The sequence below is a fragment of the Hyperoodon ampullatus genome (genome assembly GCF_949752795.1).
Source record: "Hyperoodon ampullatus genome assembly, chromosome: 2".
Classification (NCBI taxonomy): domain Eukaryota; kingdom Metazoa; phylum Chordata; class Mammalia; order Artiodactyla; family Ziphiidae; genus Hyperoodon; species Hyperoodon ampullatus.
The window spans coordinates 149,903,207-149,917,050 of NC_136915.1; the positions used below are offsets into that span (position 1 = coordinate 149,903,207).

The 13,844-nt window shown below is 40.9% G+C and overlaps 1 protein-coding gene across 2 annotated transcripts in view; it reads left to right on the plus strand.

The window, feature by feature from the left end:
• The window catches only part of DSTYK (dual serine/threonine and tyrosine protein kinase), a gene marked incomplete at both ends in the record, with an annotated part of 54,596 nt that overhangs the window by 14,057 nt on the left and 26,695 nt on the right, over positions 1-13,844 (plus strand). For both annotated transcript variants that reach the window (XM_079698402.1, XM_079698403.1), the window contains one exon: positions 9,287-9,675. In XM_079698402.1, coding sequence (XP_079554528.1) covers positions 9,287-9,675 — 389 coding nt within the window. The remainder of the gene's footprint in view (positions 1-9,286; positions 9,676-13,844) is intronic.

Consider the following 13,844-nt stretch of genomic DNA (forward strand, 5'->3'; position numbering starts at 1 on the left):
GATAAACCGTTAGCCAGACTCATCAAGAAAAAGAGGGAGAGGACTCAAATCAATAAAATTAGAAATGAAAAAGGAGAAGTTACAACAGACACCGCAGAAATACAAAGCATCCTAAGAGACTACTACAGGCAACTCTGTGCCAGTAAAATGGACAACCTGGAAGAAATGGACAAATTCTTAGAAAGGTATAACCTTCCAAGGCTGAACCAGGAGAAATAGAAAATATGAACAGACCAGTCACAAGTAATGAAATTGAAACTGTGATTAAGAATCTCCCAACAGGGCTTCCCTGGTGGCGCAGTGGTTAAGAGTCCGCCTGCCGATGCAGGGGACACGGGTTCGTTCCCTGGGCCGGGAAGATCCCACATGCCACGGAGCGGCTGGGCCCGTGAGCCATGGCCGCTGAGCCTGTGCGTCCGGAGCCTGTGCTCCGCAACGGGAGAGGCCACAACAGTGAGAGGCCCGCGTACCGCAAAAAAAAAAAAAAAAAAAAAAAAAAAAAAAAAAGAATCTCCCAACAAACAAAAGTCCAGGACCAGACGGCTTCACAGGTGAATTCTATCAAACATTTAGAGAATAGCTAACACCCATCTTTCTCAAACTCTTCCAAAAAACTGCAGAGGAAGGAACCCTCCCAAACTCGTACTATGAGGCCACCATCAACCTAATACCAAAACAAGACAAAGATACTACAAAAAAATTACAGACCAATATCACTGATGAATATAGATGCAAAAATCCTCAACTAAATACTAGCAAACAGAATCCAACAACACATTGAAAGGATCATATACCATGATCAAGTGGGATTTATCCCAGGGATGCAAGCATTCTTCAATATATGCAAATCAATCAGTGTGATACAGCATATTAACAAATTGAAGAAGAAAAACCATATGATCATCTCAATAGATGCAGAAGAAGCTTTTTACAAAATTCAACACCCACTTATGATAAAAACTCTCCAGAAAGTGGGCATAGAGGGAACCTACCTCAACATAATAAAGGCCATATACGACAAACCCACAGGAAACATCAGTCTCAATGGTGAAAAACTGAAAGCATTTCCTCTAAGATCAGGAACAAGACAAGAATGTCCACTCTCACCGCTATTATTCAACATAGTTTTGGAAGTCCTAGCCACGGCAATCAGAGAAGAAAAAGAAAAGGAATACAAATTGGAAAAGAAGAAGTAAAACTGTCACTATTTGCAGATGACATGATAATATACATAGAGAATCCTAAAGATGCCACCAGAAAACTACTAGAGCTAATCAATGAATTTGGTAAAGTTGCAGTATCAAAATTAATGCATTCCTATACACTAATGATGAAAAATCTGAAAGAGAAATAAAGGAAACACTCCCATTTACCATTGCAACAAAAAGAATAAAATACCTAGGAATAAACCTACCTAGGGAGACAAAAGACCTGTATGCAGAAAACTATAAGACACTGATGAAAGAAATTAAAGATGATACCAACAGATGGAGCGATATACCATGTTCTTGGATTGGAAGAATCAACATTGTGAAAATGACTATACTATCCAAAGCAATCTACAGATTGAATGCAATCCCTATCAAATTACCAATGGCATTTTTTACAGAACTAGAACGAAAAAATCTTAAAATTTGTATGGTGACACAAAAGACCCCAAATAGCCAAAGCAGTCTTGAGGGAAAAAAACAGAGCTGGAGGAATCAGACTCCCTGACTTCAGACTATACTAGAAAGCTACAGTAATCAAGACAATATGGTACTGGCACAAAAACAGAAACATAGATCAATGGAACAAGATAGAAAGCCCCGAGATAAACCCATGCACCTATGGTCAACTAATCTATGACAAAGGAGGCAAGGATATACAATGGAGAAAAGACAGTCTCTTCAATAAGTGGTGCTGTGAAAACTGGACAGCTACATGTAAAAGAATGAAATTAGAACGCTGCCTAACACCATACACAAAAATAAACTCAAAATGGATTAGAGACCTAAATGTAACACCGGACACTATAAAACTCTTAGAGGAAAACATAGGAAGAACACTCTTTGACATAAATCATGCAAGATCTTTTTTGATCCACCTCCTAGAGTAATGGAAATAAAAACAAAAATGAGCAAATGGGACCTAATGAAACTTAAAAGCTTTTGCACAGCAAAGGAAACCATAAACAAGATGAAAAGACAGCCTTCAGAATGGGAGAAAATATTTGCAAACGAATCAATGGACAAAGGATTAATCCCTAAGGTATATAAACAGCTCTTGCAGCTCAATATTAAAAAAAAAAAAACCCAATCCAAAAATGGGCAGAAGACCTTAATAGACATTTCTCCAAAGAAGACATACATATGGTCAAGAAGCAAATGAAAAGCTGCTCAACATCACTAATGATTAGAGAAATGCAAATCAAAACTACAATGAGGTATCACCTCACACCAGTTAGAATGGGTATCATCAGAAAGTCTACAAACAACAAATGCAAAGGGAACCCTCCTGCACTGTTGATGGGAATGTAAATTGATACAGCCACTATGGAGAACAGTATGGAGGTTCCTTAAAAAACTAAAAACAGAATTACCATATGACCCAGCAATCCCGCTACTGGGTATATACCCAGAGAAAACCATAATGCAAAAAGACACATGCACCCCAATGTTCATTGCAGCACTGTTTACAATAGCCAGGTCATGGAAGCAACCTAAATGCCCATCGACAGACGAATGGATAAAGAAGATGTGGTACATATATACAATGGAATATTACTCAGCCATAAAAAGGAACGAAATTGGGTCATTTGTTGAGACGTGGATGGATCTAGAGACTGTCATACAGAATGAAGTAAGTCAGAAAGAGAAAAACAAATATCGTATATTAACCCATATATGTGGAACCTAGGAAAATGGTACAGATGAATCGGTTTGCAGGGCAGAAATTGAGAGACAGATGTAGAGAACAAAAGTATGGGCACCAAGGGGGGAAAGCGGTGGGGGTGGGGGTGGGATGAATTGGGCGATTGGGATTGACATGTATACACTGATGTGTATAAAATTGATGACTAATAAGAACCTGCTGGGCTTCCCTGGTGGCGCAGTGGTTGAGAGTCTGCCTGCCGATTCAGGGGACACGGGTTCGTGCCCCGGTCTGGGAAAATCCGGTGGCTGGGCCCGTGAGCCATGGTCGTTGAGCCTGCGCGTCCGGAAAAAAAAAAAAAAGAAAAAAAGAAAGAACCTGCTGTATAAAAAAATAAAATTCAAGCATTCAATAAATAAATAAATAAATGAAACGTCATTAACGTTACTTCCCGCCAATTCTCCCTTTTTAGAATAATCTTAACCTCAACCCAAAGGGTAATACAGACTAACTGATGAGAGGAACATTAAAAGTTTCTCTGAAAATTACCGACTGTTTCTTTTAGAAAAGGGACTCTAGAGCTCTTAGGTAGAATAACAATAACATTTTTTAAAAGTGTTCACCAGCTAGTGGTAATGCTGTTTTTTTCTCCCAGGCCTCATCATCTTGGGCAGTTTTTGTAAGGACTCTGTCAGTCTGCTTTAAATTGGGGTCCTACAACTACTGAGTTGTGTTTGTCCCCACATTGGGAGAAAGTGTGGTAGGGCAGGTAGAGGAGGAAGAATATCTCCTCTATCTTATTATCTGCAGCTGGGCCTAAGAATTAAACTGACATAAGACAGATAAACAGGAGAAAAGCGTAAGCACTTTGTTAAATTTTACATATACATGGGAGTCCTCACAAAAGAATGAAGACTCAAAGAAACAGAGTTGAACTGGACAAAGAAGTAAATTATGAAAGCGTGACAAGACAAAGGGGCTCGGGCTAGGGCAGTTAACGGTGGGAAAGTAACTAGGAAGGTACTGGCTACTTTAACAAGGCTTATTTGTACAGATTTTTCTTGATCTCGACTCCCAGTCTCTGGTGATAAGAATGTTGCTTTCCTTCTGTTGTAGGGAGGACATCTTCCCAATGGGGGTTTTATCTCTTGCTTTCAGGAAGATAAAGGGAGGTCAGAGTGCCCTTCTTATACCTGCTGTTTGTCGAGTGCCTTTAGCTCAAAATAATCCTTATGCCAAAGTGGCATTTTGGGGGATGGCATATTCTGCCACCCTTCAGGGACATTGTTTACCATTAAGTATTCACCTGGCCCCCTGAGACTTAAGAACAGTTCCTGCTCTGCCCTGTGTTCCACTTTTTATCTGCTTAGAGAAATGGAGAAACATGGCTTCTTTTTTGTTCTGTTTTGCCTTTTAAGCTACTGCTTCCTCATCTACAAATGGGGATAATAATAGTTTATGTCTGGTAGAATTGTGAACATTAAATGAAATGGGGCAAATAAAGTGATGTACTTAGAAAGGGCTCAGTAAATATTATTGTGGGGGAGGAAAAATAATTTTCCCTCTACCCTTCTAGGTTCTTGGCTGAGACACCCCTGTTATAAAAAGATTAATGGGAGAGAAACAACCAGAAATTTTATAACATGTGTACCTCCTGTACACATGGGATATACCCTGGAAAAACTGCGTGACTCCAAAATGGCCCAAGACACTACCTTAAATACGATTTCCAGCTAAAGATAAAACACTACTGGGGTGGAGTGAGGTGGGGGGAGTCATTTATGGGCGGTTATCAGGAAAAGCACAGTAAAGAAGGGTAAGGTTGTTATGTAGTTTTAAGTGGTTGCTTTCTGCATTGATAAGAGTTTCTCGAGATTTTGAGCCCTCCTCTTCCTGGTACTGGAGGAAGACACCCTTACAAATGGAGATTTCTCTTTTAAATATGTCTCTTATGAAAGAGTAACTTCTCAGTTTCCAGAGTTTCACCTGTGTCTGCTGTTTCTTAAAAATAACCTGTTCAAAATAATATGTCAAAGAGGCATATTTTGGGATGATATATTTCGTTCCCCTTCATTATCTAAAACAGATAAACAAAATGCGTTGCTGCTTTAGCTGCTCTCCTCCTTGTAGTTTGAAACGTTTGTTTAGAAGTAACCCAAATCAAGATAATCTGTTTTTACGAATCATCAAGAAAAAAAAAAGTCTTGGCTTACATTTAAGACAATTTGAATTTTCCTGCAGCCAGAGTTGGCAGGGTTGTGCTCCAGCTGAGAGGCCATGCTGTTACCTTCCGGCAGCCCCATATGCAGATGCTGTTATATTAATTACAAAAGAAAATCTGATTAACTCGAAAGTCCTTTAACTGTCAGTGAGGCAGCTGCTCTAACTCTGAAACAGATTTTCTTCCTCCCTCCTACCGTCAGTCTACAGTTTTTAATCTCTTCTTAAGAAAACTGCTAAAACTGCCTGGTAGGTCCTCAGAGCCCCTGGCTAGTTCAGTCAGCTTTTGATCTGCCTTTATAGTAGTCCAGGGAGAGCTCGAGTAATTAAATTCACGTACAGTTTAAAATAAAAACAATCAGACCAACTGCCCATCCCCCTCAGTTATTTTTCTTTCAACAGTTAAAACCTGATGGAACCCTGGAATTTCAGAACTGGAAGGGGTGTTAAAGATGATCTAATCCAAGTCCCTTAGTTCACAGATGAGAAATCCAAGGCTGAGAGAAACAAGTAGATTGCCAGTCGGTGGTGAAGCCCGGGATCAGAGCGTCTGCCCTCGGCTGGTGCTCTGACCACTCCCTCGCTGCGCTCCTCCCTCGCCAACGCATTTGCCGAGAGTAGCAAGGAGTGAAACGATCTCGTTTCAGCTTCATTTCTCTCCGTGCTCTTGTTCAAATCTTGTAGACACGTTGAAGAGCAAGGAAAAAGCTAAAGATCAGTGGGAGAAGCAAAGGCCTTGGATAATGACGTTTTGAAAAACAGATGGCGATATCCATTTTGAAGACCTTTTCTCAGTCCAGTGGGTTGCACGCAGAACCCTAGCAGAATGCGTGGAAAGGAAAATTAGAACTGGTTTCGCTGTCAGCCCCCTCTCCCATTGCACTGGCCTATGGTTGTTTGACTCTAGCGGGTTTATTTATAGTGACTGTTTTTGTCACTGCAGAGATGGGGGTGTGATAATTTGGACCAGATGAGTAATGGGGTATGTCTGCTGTGGTTTTGGCCAATGCAGCATGGTTTACTGGCTTTCCTATAGTTGACCCTGAGGTCTCAGAGGTGTTGAGATCTCTCCCTCTGGTCCTGAAAAATGGTTAGTTGGTTTTTGTTCTCTATTACCTGCTCTCCCAGCAGCAGCAGTCACAAAACTCATTTAAGCTTATTTTTATTATGGCTTTTATTTAGGCTTATTTTTATAAGTTTTGTTAGTGGGAGTTTGGACACCCGTCTGAGATCTGAGGAAGACTGGGAAAAGAGAAAGAACAGGAAGGGTAGATAAGAGTGAATCTAACTGGACTTCTCACTGCTCAGGCTGAGACTGGTCTGCAGGTGAATGGGGAGGTACTATTCTGTTGTCCATTTCTACTCTCCATGTTGAGATGAAGGAGGTTTTTAGAAGAGACAGTTGCTCCTATGCTATTCATGGTACCGGACTGTTCATCATGCTACTGGACTTTTCTTAGTACTTAGTAGAACCACTTATGGCTTTCTGTAGACAGTTCTCCATGGTAAATGGATTCTTACACAGAGCAAGCAAGCGTGTAACAAAGCACTAACTATTTTTTAGTCATTGTGTTGGGTGTTGAGGATACAGAGGGAAATATGATGGTTCTTCCTGCTTTTGGTAATTATAAACATACAACTAGAATAGTCTGTATAGGGGAGCAAAATTTGCCATCTTAAAATGTGTCTCTGTGGTATGAAGATTACTTTAGGCTTTGTTGTTTTAAAGAAACAAAAGGCTCAGGAAGAGCTTTTATCTCCTTTGCCTTAACTGCCCAAAAGAATTTAGATAGAGGACCTATCCCAGAAAGAGAACTATCACCAGGGCTAGCTACAGTATAATATGAACCAGGTGTAGTAGTCAGGGGAGGAACCTAGCAAGGCCTGTTTGGTCAAAGTCCTCTCTATGTCCCATTGTTTCTGGATGGCCCAGCAAACATTTGTTTACCAAACATTTACTCTTCATTCTTACTGTGAATTGCCTTGTTTCCCTCTGAAAACCCAGCCCCCTACCCCCTCTCCTTAGTCCAGGATGACATATGTATCTCATTTAACCCGTCTTTGGAATCTCATGTTCGGATTCCCCGTGTGTACCTAATTAAATTTCATTTTCTCCTGGTAATCTGTCTCATGTCAATTTAATTCTTAGACCCAGCCAGAGGAAACTAAAAGGGTAGAGGAAAATTGTTTTTCCTCCCTGACAACTGTGGTAAGTGTTGTTTAGTTGTCAATAAGATATGAAGGGACTCAGGACTCACTACTTGTTAAGTGGTCTCACAGCAATTGGCTGTGTCCCCTTGCTTTTAGATTGTATCAGTGGGTCAAATATTAGACCAGTTGTCTGGTGTTTTACTCTCGAGCTTAGTAAATACCTTGCACAGAATTGGGCACTCAGTTAACACTTTGCTTTCTCATCTGTCCCAGGAGGAGAGATTTCCTCTTTCAGTGTCTCGTATTACTGGTTTACATGTGCTGGCCAGGTGATGTACTTATAGGCCGACATGAAAGGAAGGGCTTAATGAAATTCATAAAGGGGGCTTGGTGAAAGCCAACTTCCTTAAATCTTTTGGTGGTACCATTTGTGGGAGAGAAAAATATTTGAGGATTTGAAATACTGAGTTTGAAGCAGGATAGGTAGAGTCTGAAGTAGGACAACCTCTTAAATGAATCAGGCCTCTCTTCAATTACATAAACAAAATGAATAGCTCATGGTTAAGTGACTAAAGCAAATACTGTTTCACTTGGTGCCACTCTAAATTTCAATTAAGATGTATGTATTTGGCTCCGAGATTGGACTTCTAACAGCCTAAGAACCGTGTGTCTGTGCCTTTCTGGACAAACACAAAGTTGCCTGAATCTTAGACTTGGGCAGGCACTGGCACTGAACAACCTGGGGAGTGATCGAGTTCAGAATATGAGAGTTCTAGTCAACTAATTTCTGATTCTTTTTCCCAAATAGATGTTCTCATACTTTAGGAAGACTTTTGTTTTCTCTCTTTTAAAAATTTTTTTAAATTTATTTTTTATTTTCATTTATTTATTTCTGGCTGCATTGGGTCTTCGTTGCTGCACGCGGGCTTTCTCTAGCTGCAGTTAGCGTGGGCTACTCTTCATTGCGGTGCACGGGCTTCTCATTGTGGTGGCTTCCCTTGTTGCGGAGCACGGGCTCTGTGCACGCGGGCTTCAGCAGTTGTGGCACGCAGGCTCACTAGTTGTGGCTCACGGGCTCTAGAGCACAGGCTCAGTAGTTGTGGCGCACGGGGTTAGTTGCTCCGAGGCATGTGGGATCTTCCCGGACCAGGGCTCAAAACCCGTGTCACCTGCATTGGCAGGCAGATTCTTAATCACTGTGCCACCAGGGAAGTCCCTTGTTTTCTCTTGAGTATTATTTGATCTGTTTAGATGAGTGTGGTGTCCTGAAAGGATATTTCTGAGATGGATCACATCTCTTCCTAGATTTGCCTGGATTTTATCCTAACAGGTAGTTCTTTCCCTTTGTCTTATTCAGGGTCTTGTCCTCCATAAACTGAAAAAATGTGATTTGATTAGGAGATATTGATCTTGAGCACCCAGTGTTTTAAGGAAACAGATGACTTGGCAGCTGGGATGCTGTCACCAGCCATCAGTGAAATGAACCAGAAGAGATTCTAGAGCTTATGCACACTTGAATAACATTTTATTTCAATACATGCGTATTTAAAGACTGGCTGATACATTTAGTTATAAAATATGTTATAAATGAGGAAAATAAGCTAAAACTGCATGTGGTAGAGTCATTTTAAAGGGCCTTTATATGTTCAAGTATTAGGTCTTATGTCACAAGGAAGGTTTTCATTTTGATATATTCGGTTCTTGGATTCACATCCCAGTTAGTGTAGTCTTTTCTGGCTTTGTCAGTTTAATGATCTTGTACTTGAGTCCTTGTAAACTCCTTAGGCTGTCCCTCCACTGGTTGAAAAACAAGAGGGGAGGGTAGATCAGGTCACTGCCACCTTTCTGGATAGAAACAACTGTTCTGGGAATGAGCCAGAGAGGGGAATCCTGTTTGATATTTGAGGAACCTTTTCTGACTGGGATGTTTTCCTGGTATCTCCTTCAGCCAAGAGCTTCCTAGAAATTTCTTTCCTAGGAGCCTGACATCCTAATGGGATCTCCCTACCCCTCCTCACTCTTCTCTCTGTACTCCTTCTCCACCCTCCCCTTCCCCAACCAGGCCAGCTGAGCTGCATTTCCTTCCCACCTAAGGAAGAGAAGTACCTCCAGCAGATTGTGGACTGCCTCCCCTGCATCTTGATCCTCGGCCAGGACTGTAATGTCAAGTGCCAGCTGTTGAACCTGCTCTTGGGGGTGCAGGTGCTTCCCACCACCAAGCTGGGCAGTGAGGAGAACTGTAAGCTTCGGCGCCTCCGCTTCACCTATGGGACTCAGACTCGGGTCAGCCTGGCACTCCCTGGCCAGTATGAACTAGTGCACACGCTGGTTGCCCACCAGGGCAACTGGGACACCATCCCTGAGGAGGACCTGGAGGTCCAAGAGGACAGTGAGGATGCTGCCCATGTTTTAGCCGAACTGGAGGTGACGATGCACCATGCTCTCTTACAGGTACCAAACTCATACTTATATAGTTGCACAGATATATACCAGCTTTCCTTGTATTTGAGCTTTCTCAGAAAGTAATTTGGCAATATGTACTCTGGGCTCTGAGCATCAGCTGATAGAATCAAAGGAACATGATCTAGGAAGTTGAAAACCAGACAAGGCTGTAGCAGTGCCAATCGCTGCCTCTACTACCATGCTGCAAGGCCCTGGGCAATTTGCTTAATCCCTGTCTAAAATTGAAGGAATGTGTTACTTGCATCTCAACTGTGCTTTGACAGAATTAGGATCAGGGTTAGAAATCCTTTTTTCATTTCTTAGCAGGAAGGTGTTGCTAGAATTGTCTCTAGCCATCCCTTTCTGAAAGGTGCAAATAAGATGATTAATGTTCTTATTTGAGTTGAGAACAAGTGAAGAACTTTTGAAGTTTTCCTTAGACCTGCCATTATTTACTAAGTGAGGCAGATCATGTCTCCTACTTTCTAAGGGACTTCAGAACTTGAGGACAGGTCTGGCTCAATGCAAGGAGATATGGAGATCCCGTCATCTGAAGAATATCTTTGCTTTTCTCAAAGATATTCTTCCAACTCCCAAACAGAACACAGGTCTTGCGGCATCTCCTAAAAGATCATATTGTCTATCTAGTATTCAGATCTCCATTTAGGAAGGACTCGTCTCTTGTGCAGGGCTTCCCTTGCTACTGTATAGCTAGGACTGGGCTATTTGATTAGGCCAAATGGGGATGAGCAGAGGATGTGACTATGTTGGGGGTCAGGAGAATAGGGGGGAGATGGGCAGGGGAGGTGACTATGTCAGGGATCAGGAGCTGGTAGGAATAAAAGAATGCAGACGTGCTCAAAACAGAGCGTCCATCACCTTGGTTAGCTGTGCCAGGAAGGAAGGGCTGGTTTGGCAGGACTAGGAGAACGGTTTCTTCTTCTCTTCACCTACCCCTGTTCTAGAAGGCTTGATCTCTCAGCCAGTGAGTGAGTCCTTTGGTTGTGGCCTCGGCCTATGATCCTCTAGAAGTAGAAACTGTCATCTCATTTCCTTCCAGAGTCCAGATTTCTTTTATCTTGACAAATGCTGGAGGGGCCTACGTATACCAGCCAGCATTTCCTCTCAGCTCAGTTTCAGTGGTGGCTTTCCTCTGTGTTCAGACTGGGAGCGTGTACTGCTTAGCTCCAGGACGATGTTAGAGTTCTTGGATAACTCTGACAGTAGCTCTGACAGTGATCTTTGTTTATTGACTGAGCCTGCTCAGTTGACCCACAAACTTCTTCACAATTCATAAGTATTTGATCCATACACAATCTCTATAGTATTCTGCTCTGGTCTAGTCCCTTCAGTTTCCAATAGCTTGGTGGTTTTCAAACTTTTTTAGATTTTAATTCACTCTAAGAAATAACATTTTATTATCAGGACCCAGTACATATATACACGCATACATTTGAAATAAAGTTTCATGAGACAATTCTTTTACTTCTTGCAAAACACACTGATATTTTCTTCTCTATTCTATTTGACTTCCTTTTTTAAAAAAATGATGGTAGCAGCCCACTGAATTGATCATCTGACTTAATGTATTGTGACCTGCCACTTAAAAAACACTGTTAAATAGCTGAAATGACTGCTGTTGGTTGGGTGGTGATTTTTCCTGTTCTTGCCTTTCGTAAAGAGTCTTGGAATGTGAACAAAGCCATCTGCAGGACAGGCACATTATCTGATTGATTTTTCTGTGTCCCTTCATTTTATTGGTTTTAATTTTTAATGCTCATTTACTTTTGTCCCATGAATTGAGGCGATAAAATAAAGTCACAGAAAAGAAAGTGAGAGCCATTTCCCAAGTGCATACCTGAGCATGTATCTTACTGGTGAGAGTTCCCATCGCTGCTCCAGGTATATGTAGTAAGCACTCAAACTGAGTTAACAGTTAAGGAGGCTACTTGGCTGGGAGGGAAGTTGAGATACCTAATTAACTTTCTCTCTGCACAGTTGAAATATATATTCTCTTTCTTGAGAAATATTCTCCTCTTTTCTTGTGGAATTCTCCAGCCTCTCATTGTTCTGTTTCATGTGGTTTGTGAGGCTTCCTTAGCCAGTGTTTCTCCGGATCTGCTTTATACTCCAGTGGTTTTGATGTGGAAACAGCATTTCTAACTTTAGAATCCCTTGATGCTGAGCCTCAGAGGGGCCTTAGCAGCCTTTGGGGTCCTCAGGCCATGCTCAGTCACTATAGTCAGACTCCTGTCTCCATTTAGTGTATCAGGGATGCTCAGCTTACTGCTGGGAGCATTTCCTAACTACCTTGAAGATTCTTTGTGCCAGTGAGAAAGATCTTTTTTTTTTAGCTCCAGTTATATTAGCTCTAAACAGCCAGGGTTGTGGCCAGGGAGTTAGCTCTAAACAGCCCTTCCATTTGGTTTGTAAAGGGAGTGGTAAAGAAAGGAAACATTTAGCTAAAGGAAACCAAGATTGAAATAGGGGAAGTGAGATGTTCATTTTTAACTGTCAAATTATTAAAACAGAATTTCCCCTTACCCTCTTATACAATGGTCATTCTTCTAATACTTATACAATGGTCATTCTTCTAATACGTTACTTTAAAGGCCTCATAAATTAGCCATTTTCAGTTTGTTCTGGAATAGGCCAACTCACGTGGTACCCACATGGAATACCACAGTATTCCCAGCTTTTTAGCTCTGGGTCCCCTGAGATTCTCAGTTCATAATTCAATAATAGAGGAATACTATCAAGCTGTTAGTTTCTGAAACCTCATTTAGTGTTAAAACATAGTCATCTTCCAGCTGGCAACACATTTTACCATTCACCATATTTGCTAGTTCTGTCTTCATTTACATACTTCCCCTTCCTAACCTTCACCCCCTTTCTGGTACATACATCACCTCCTTTTCTTTTTTGTTCCTTTTACAAGTCCAGTGGAACACAGCTGTCTGCCTTAGAGTTGCCTCAATCTGATGTGTGAGTGTGTATATGTTTTTCCCTATGAACACCTATAAGAAAAGGAATAAAAAGAAGCAGAGATGATTAAACTTCCTCAGCCTAAGATGGGATTCCTGCAGCCTAGCAGTGGCATTTCATTTTCTGTGGCAGTTTCATAGCTCTCAGTTTTCTGCTCTAATCAATAGCCTGTTTATCCCTACCAGGTGTTTTCTGGCCCTTTGGACAAATGTACATGTCACCTGGCAGCCAGGCTGCCACACACTGTCATGGTTACTGGCTCATGGTGATGTCTGGTAGGGTGTATTTCAGGGAACTAAAGTAGACTAATGTTTCCGGGAAAGGTCTAATGACTTGCAAATAAACTTTTTTTTTTTTTTACTACTTTGAACTCTTAACCATTTGGAGTAGTAAAATTTTCTCTTTATAACCCTCAGTCAGTAGCCATCAATGGAAATAATCTGTTTGTAATTTCATACAGACATTGATATTTTTATTTTTTAATTTTTAAAAATTAAAAGTTTTTCATTTGATTTATAATTTTTTAGTTATTTACAGTGTTGTACAGCAAAGTGATTCAGTCATATATGTATATTTTTTCAAATTCTTTTCCATTATGGTTTACTACAGGATATTGAATATAGTTCTCTGTGCTATACAGTAGGAGCTTGTTATTTATCTGTGTTATATATAGTTGTTTGTATCTGCTAATCCCAAACTCCTAATCCCTCCCCCACCCTCTTTCCCCCTTGGTGACCAGAAGTTTGTTTTCTTTGTCTGTGAGTCTGTTTATGTTTCATAAATAAGTTCATCTGTGTCATATTTTAGATTCCACATGTAAGTGATATCATATGGTATTTATCTTTCTAACTTACTTCACTTAGTATGATAATCTCTAGGTCCATCTATGTTGCTGCAAATGGCATTATTTAGTTCTTTTTTTATGGCTGAGTAGTAGTCCATTGTGTATATATACCACATCTTCTTTATCTATTCATCTGTCGATGGGCACTTAGGTTGCTTCCATGTCTTAGCTATTGTAAATAGTGCTGCTATGAACATTAGGGTGCATGTATCTTTTCAAATTATAGTTTTCTTTGGATATATGCCCAGGAGTGGGATTGCTGGATCATATGGCAACTCTCTTTTTAGTTTTTTAAGGAACTTCCATACTGTTCTCCATAGTGGCTGTACTAATTTACATTCCCACCAAC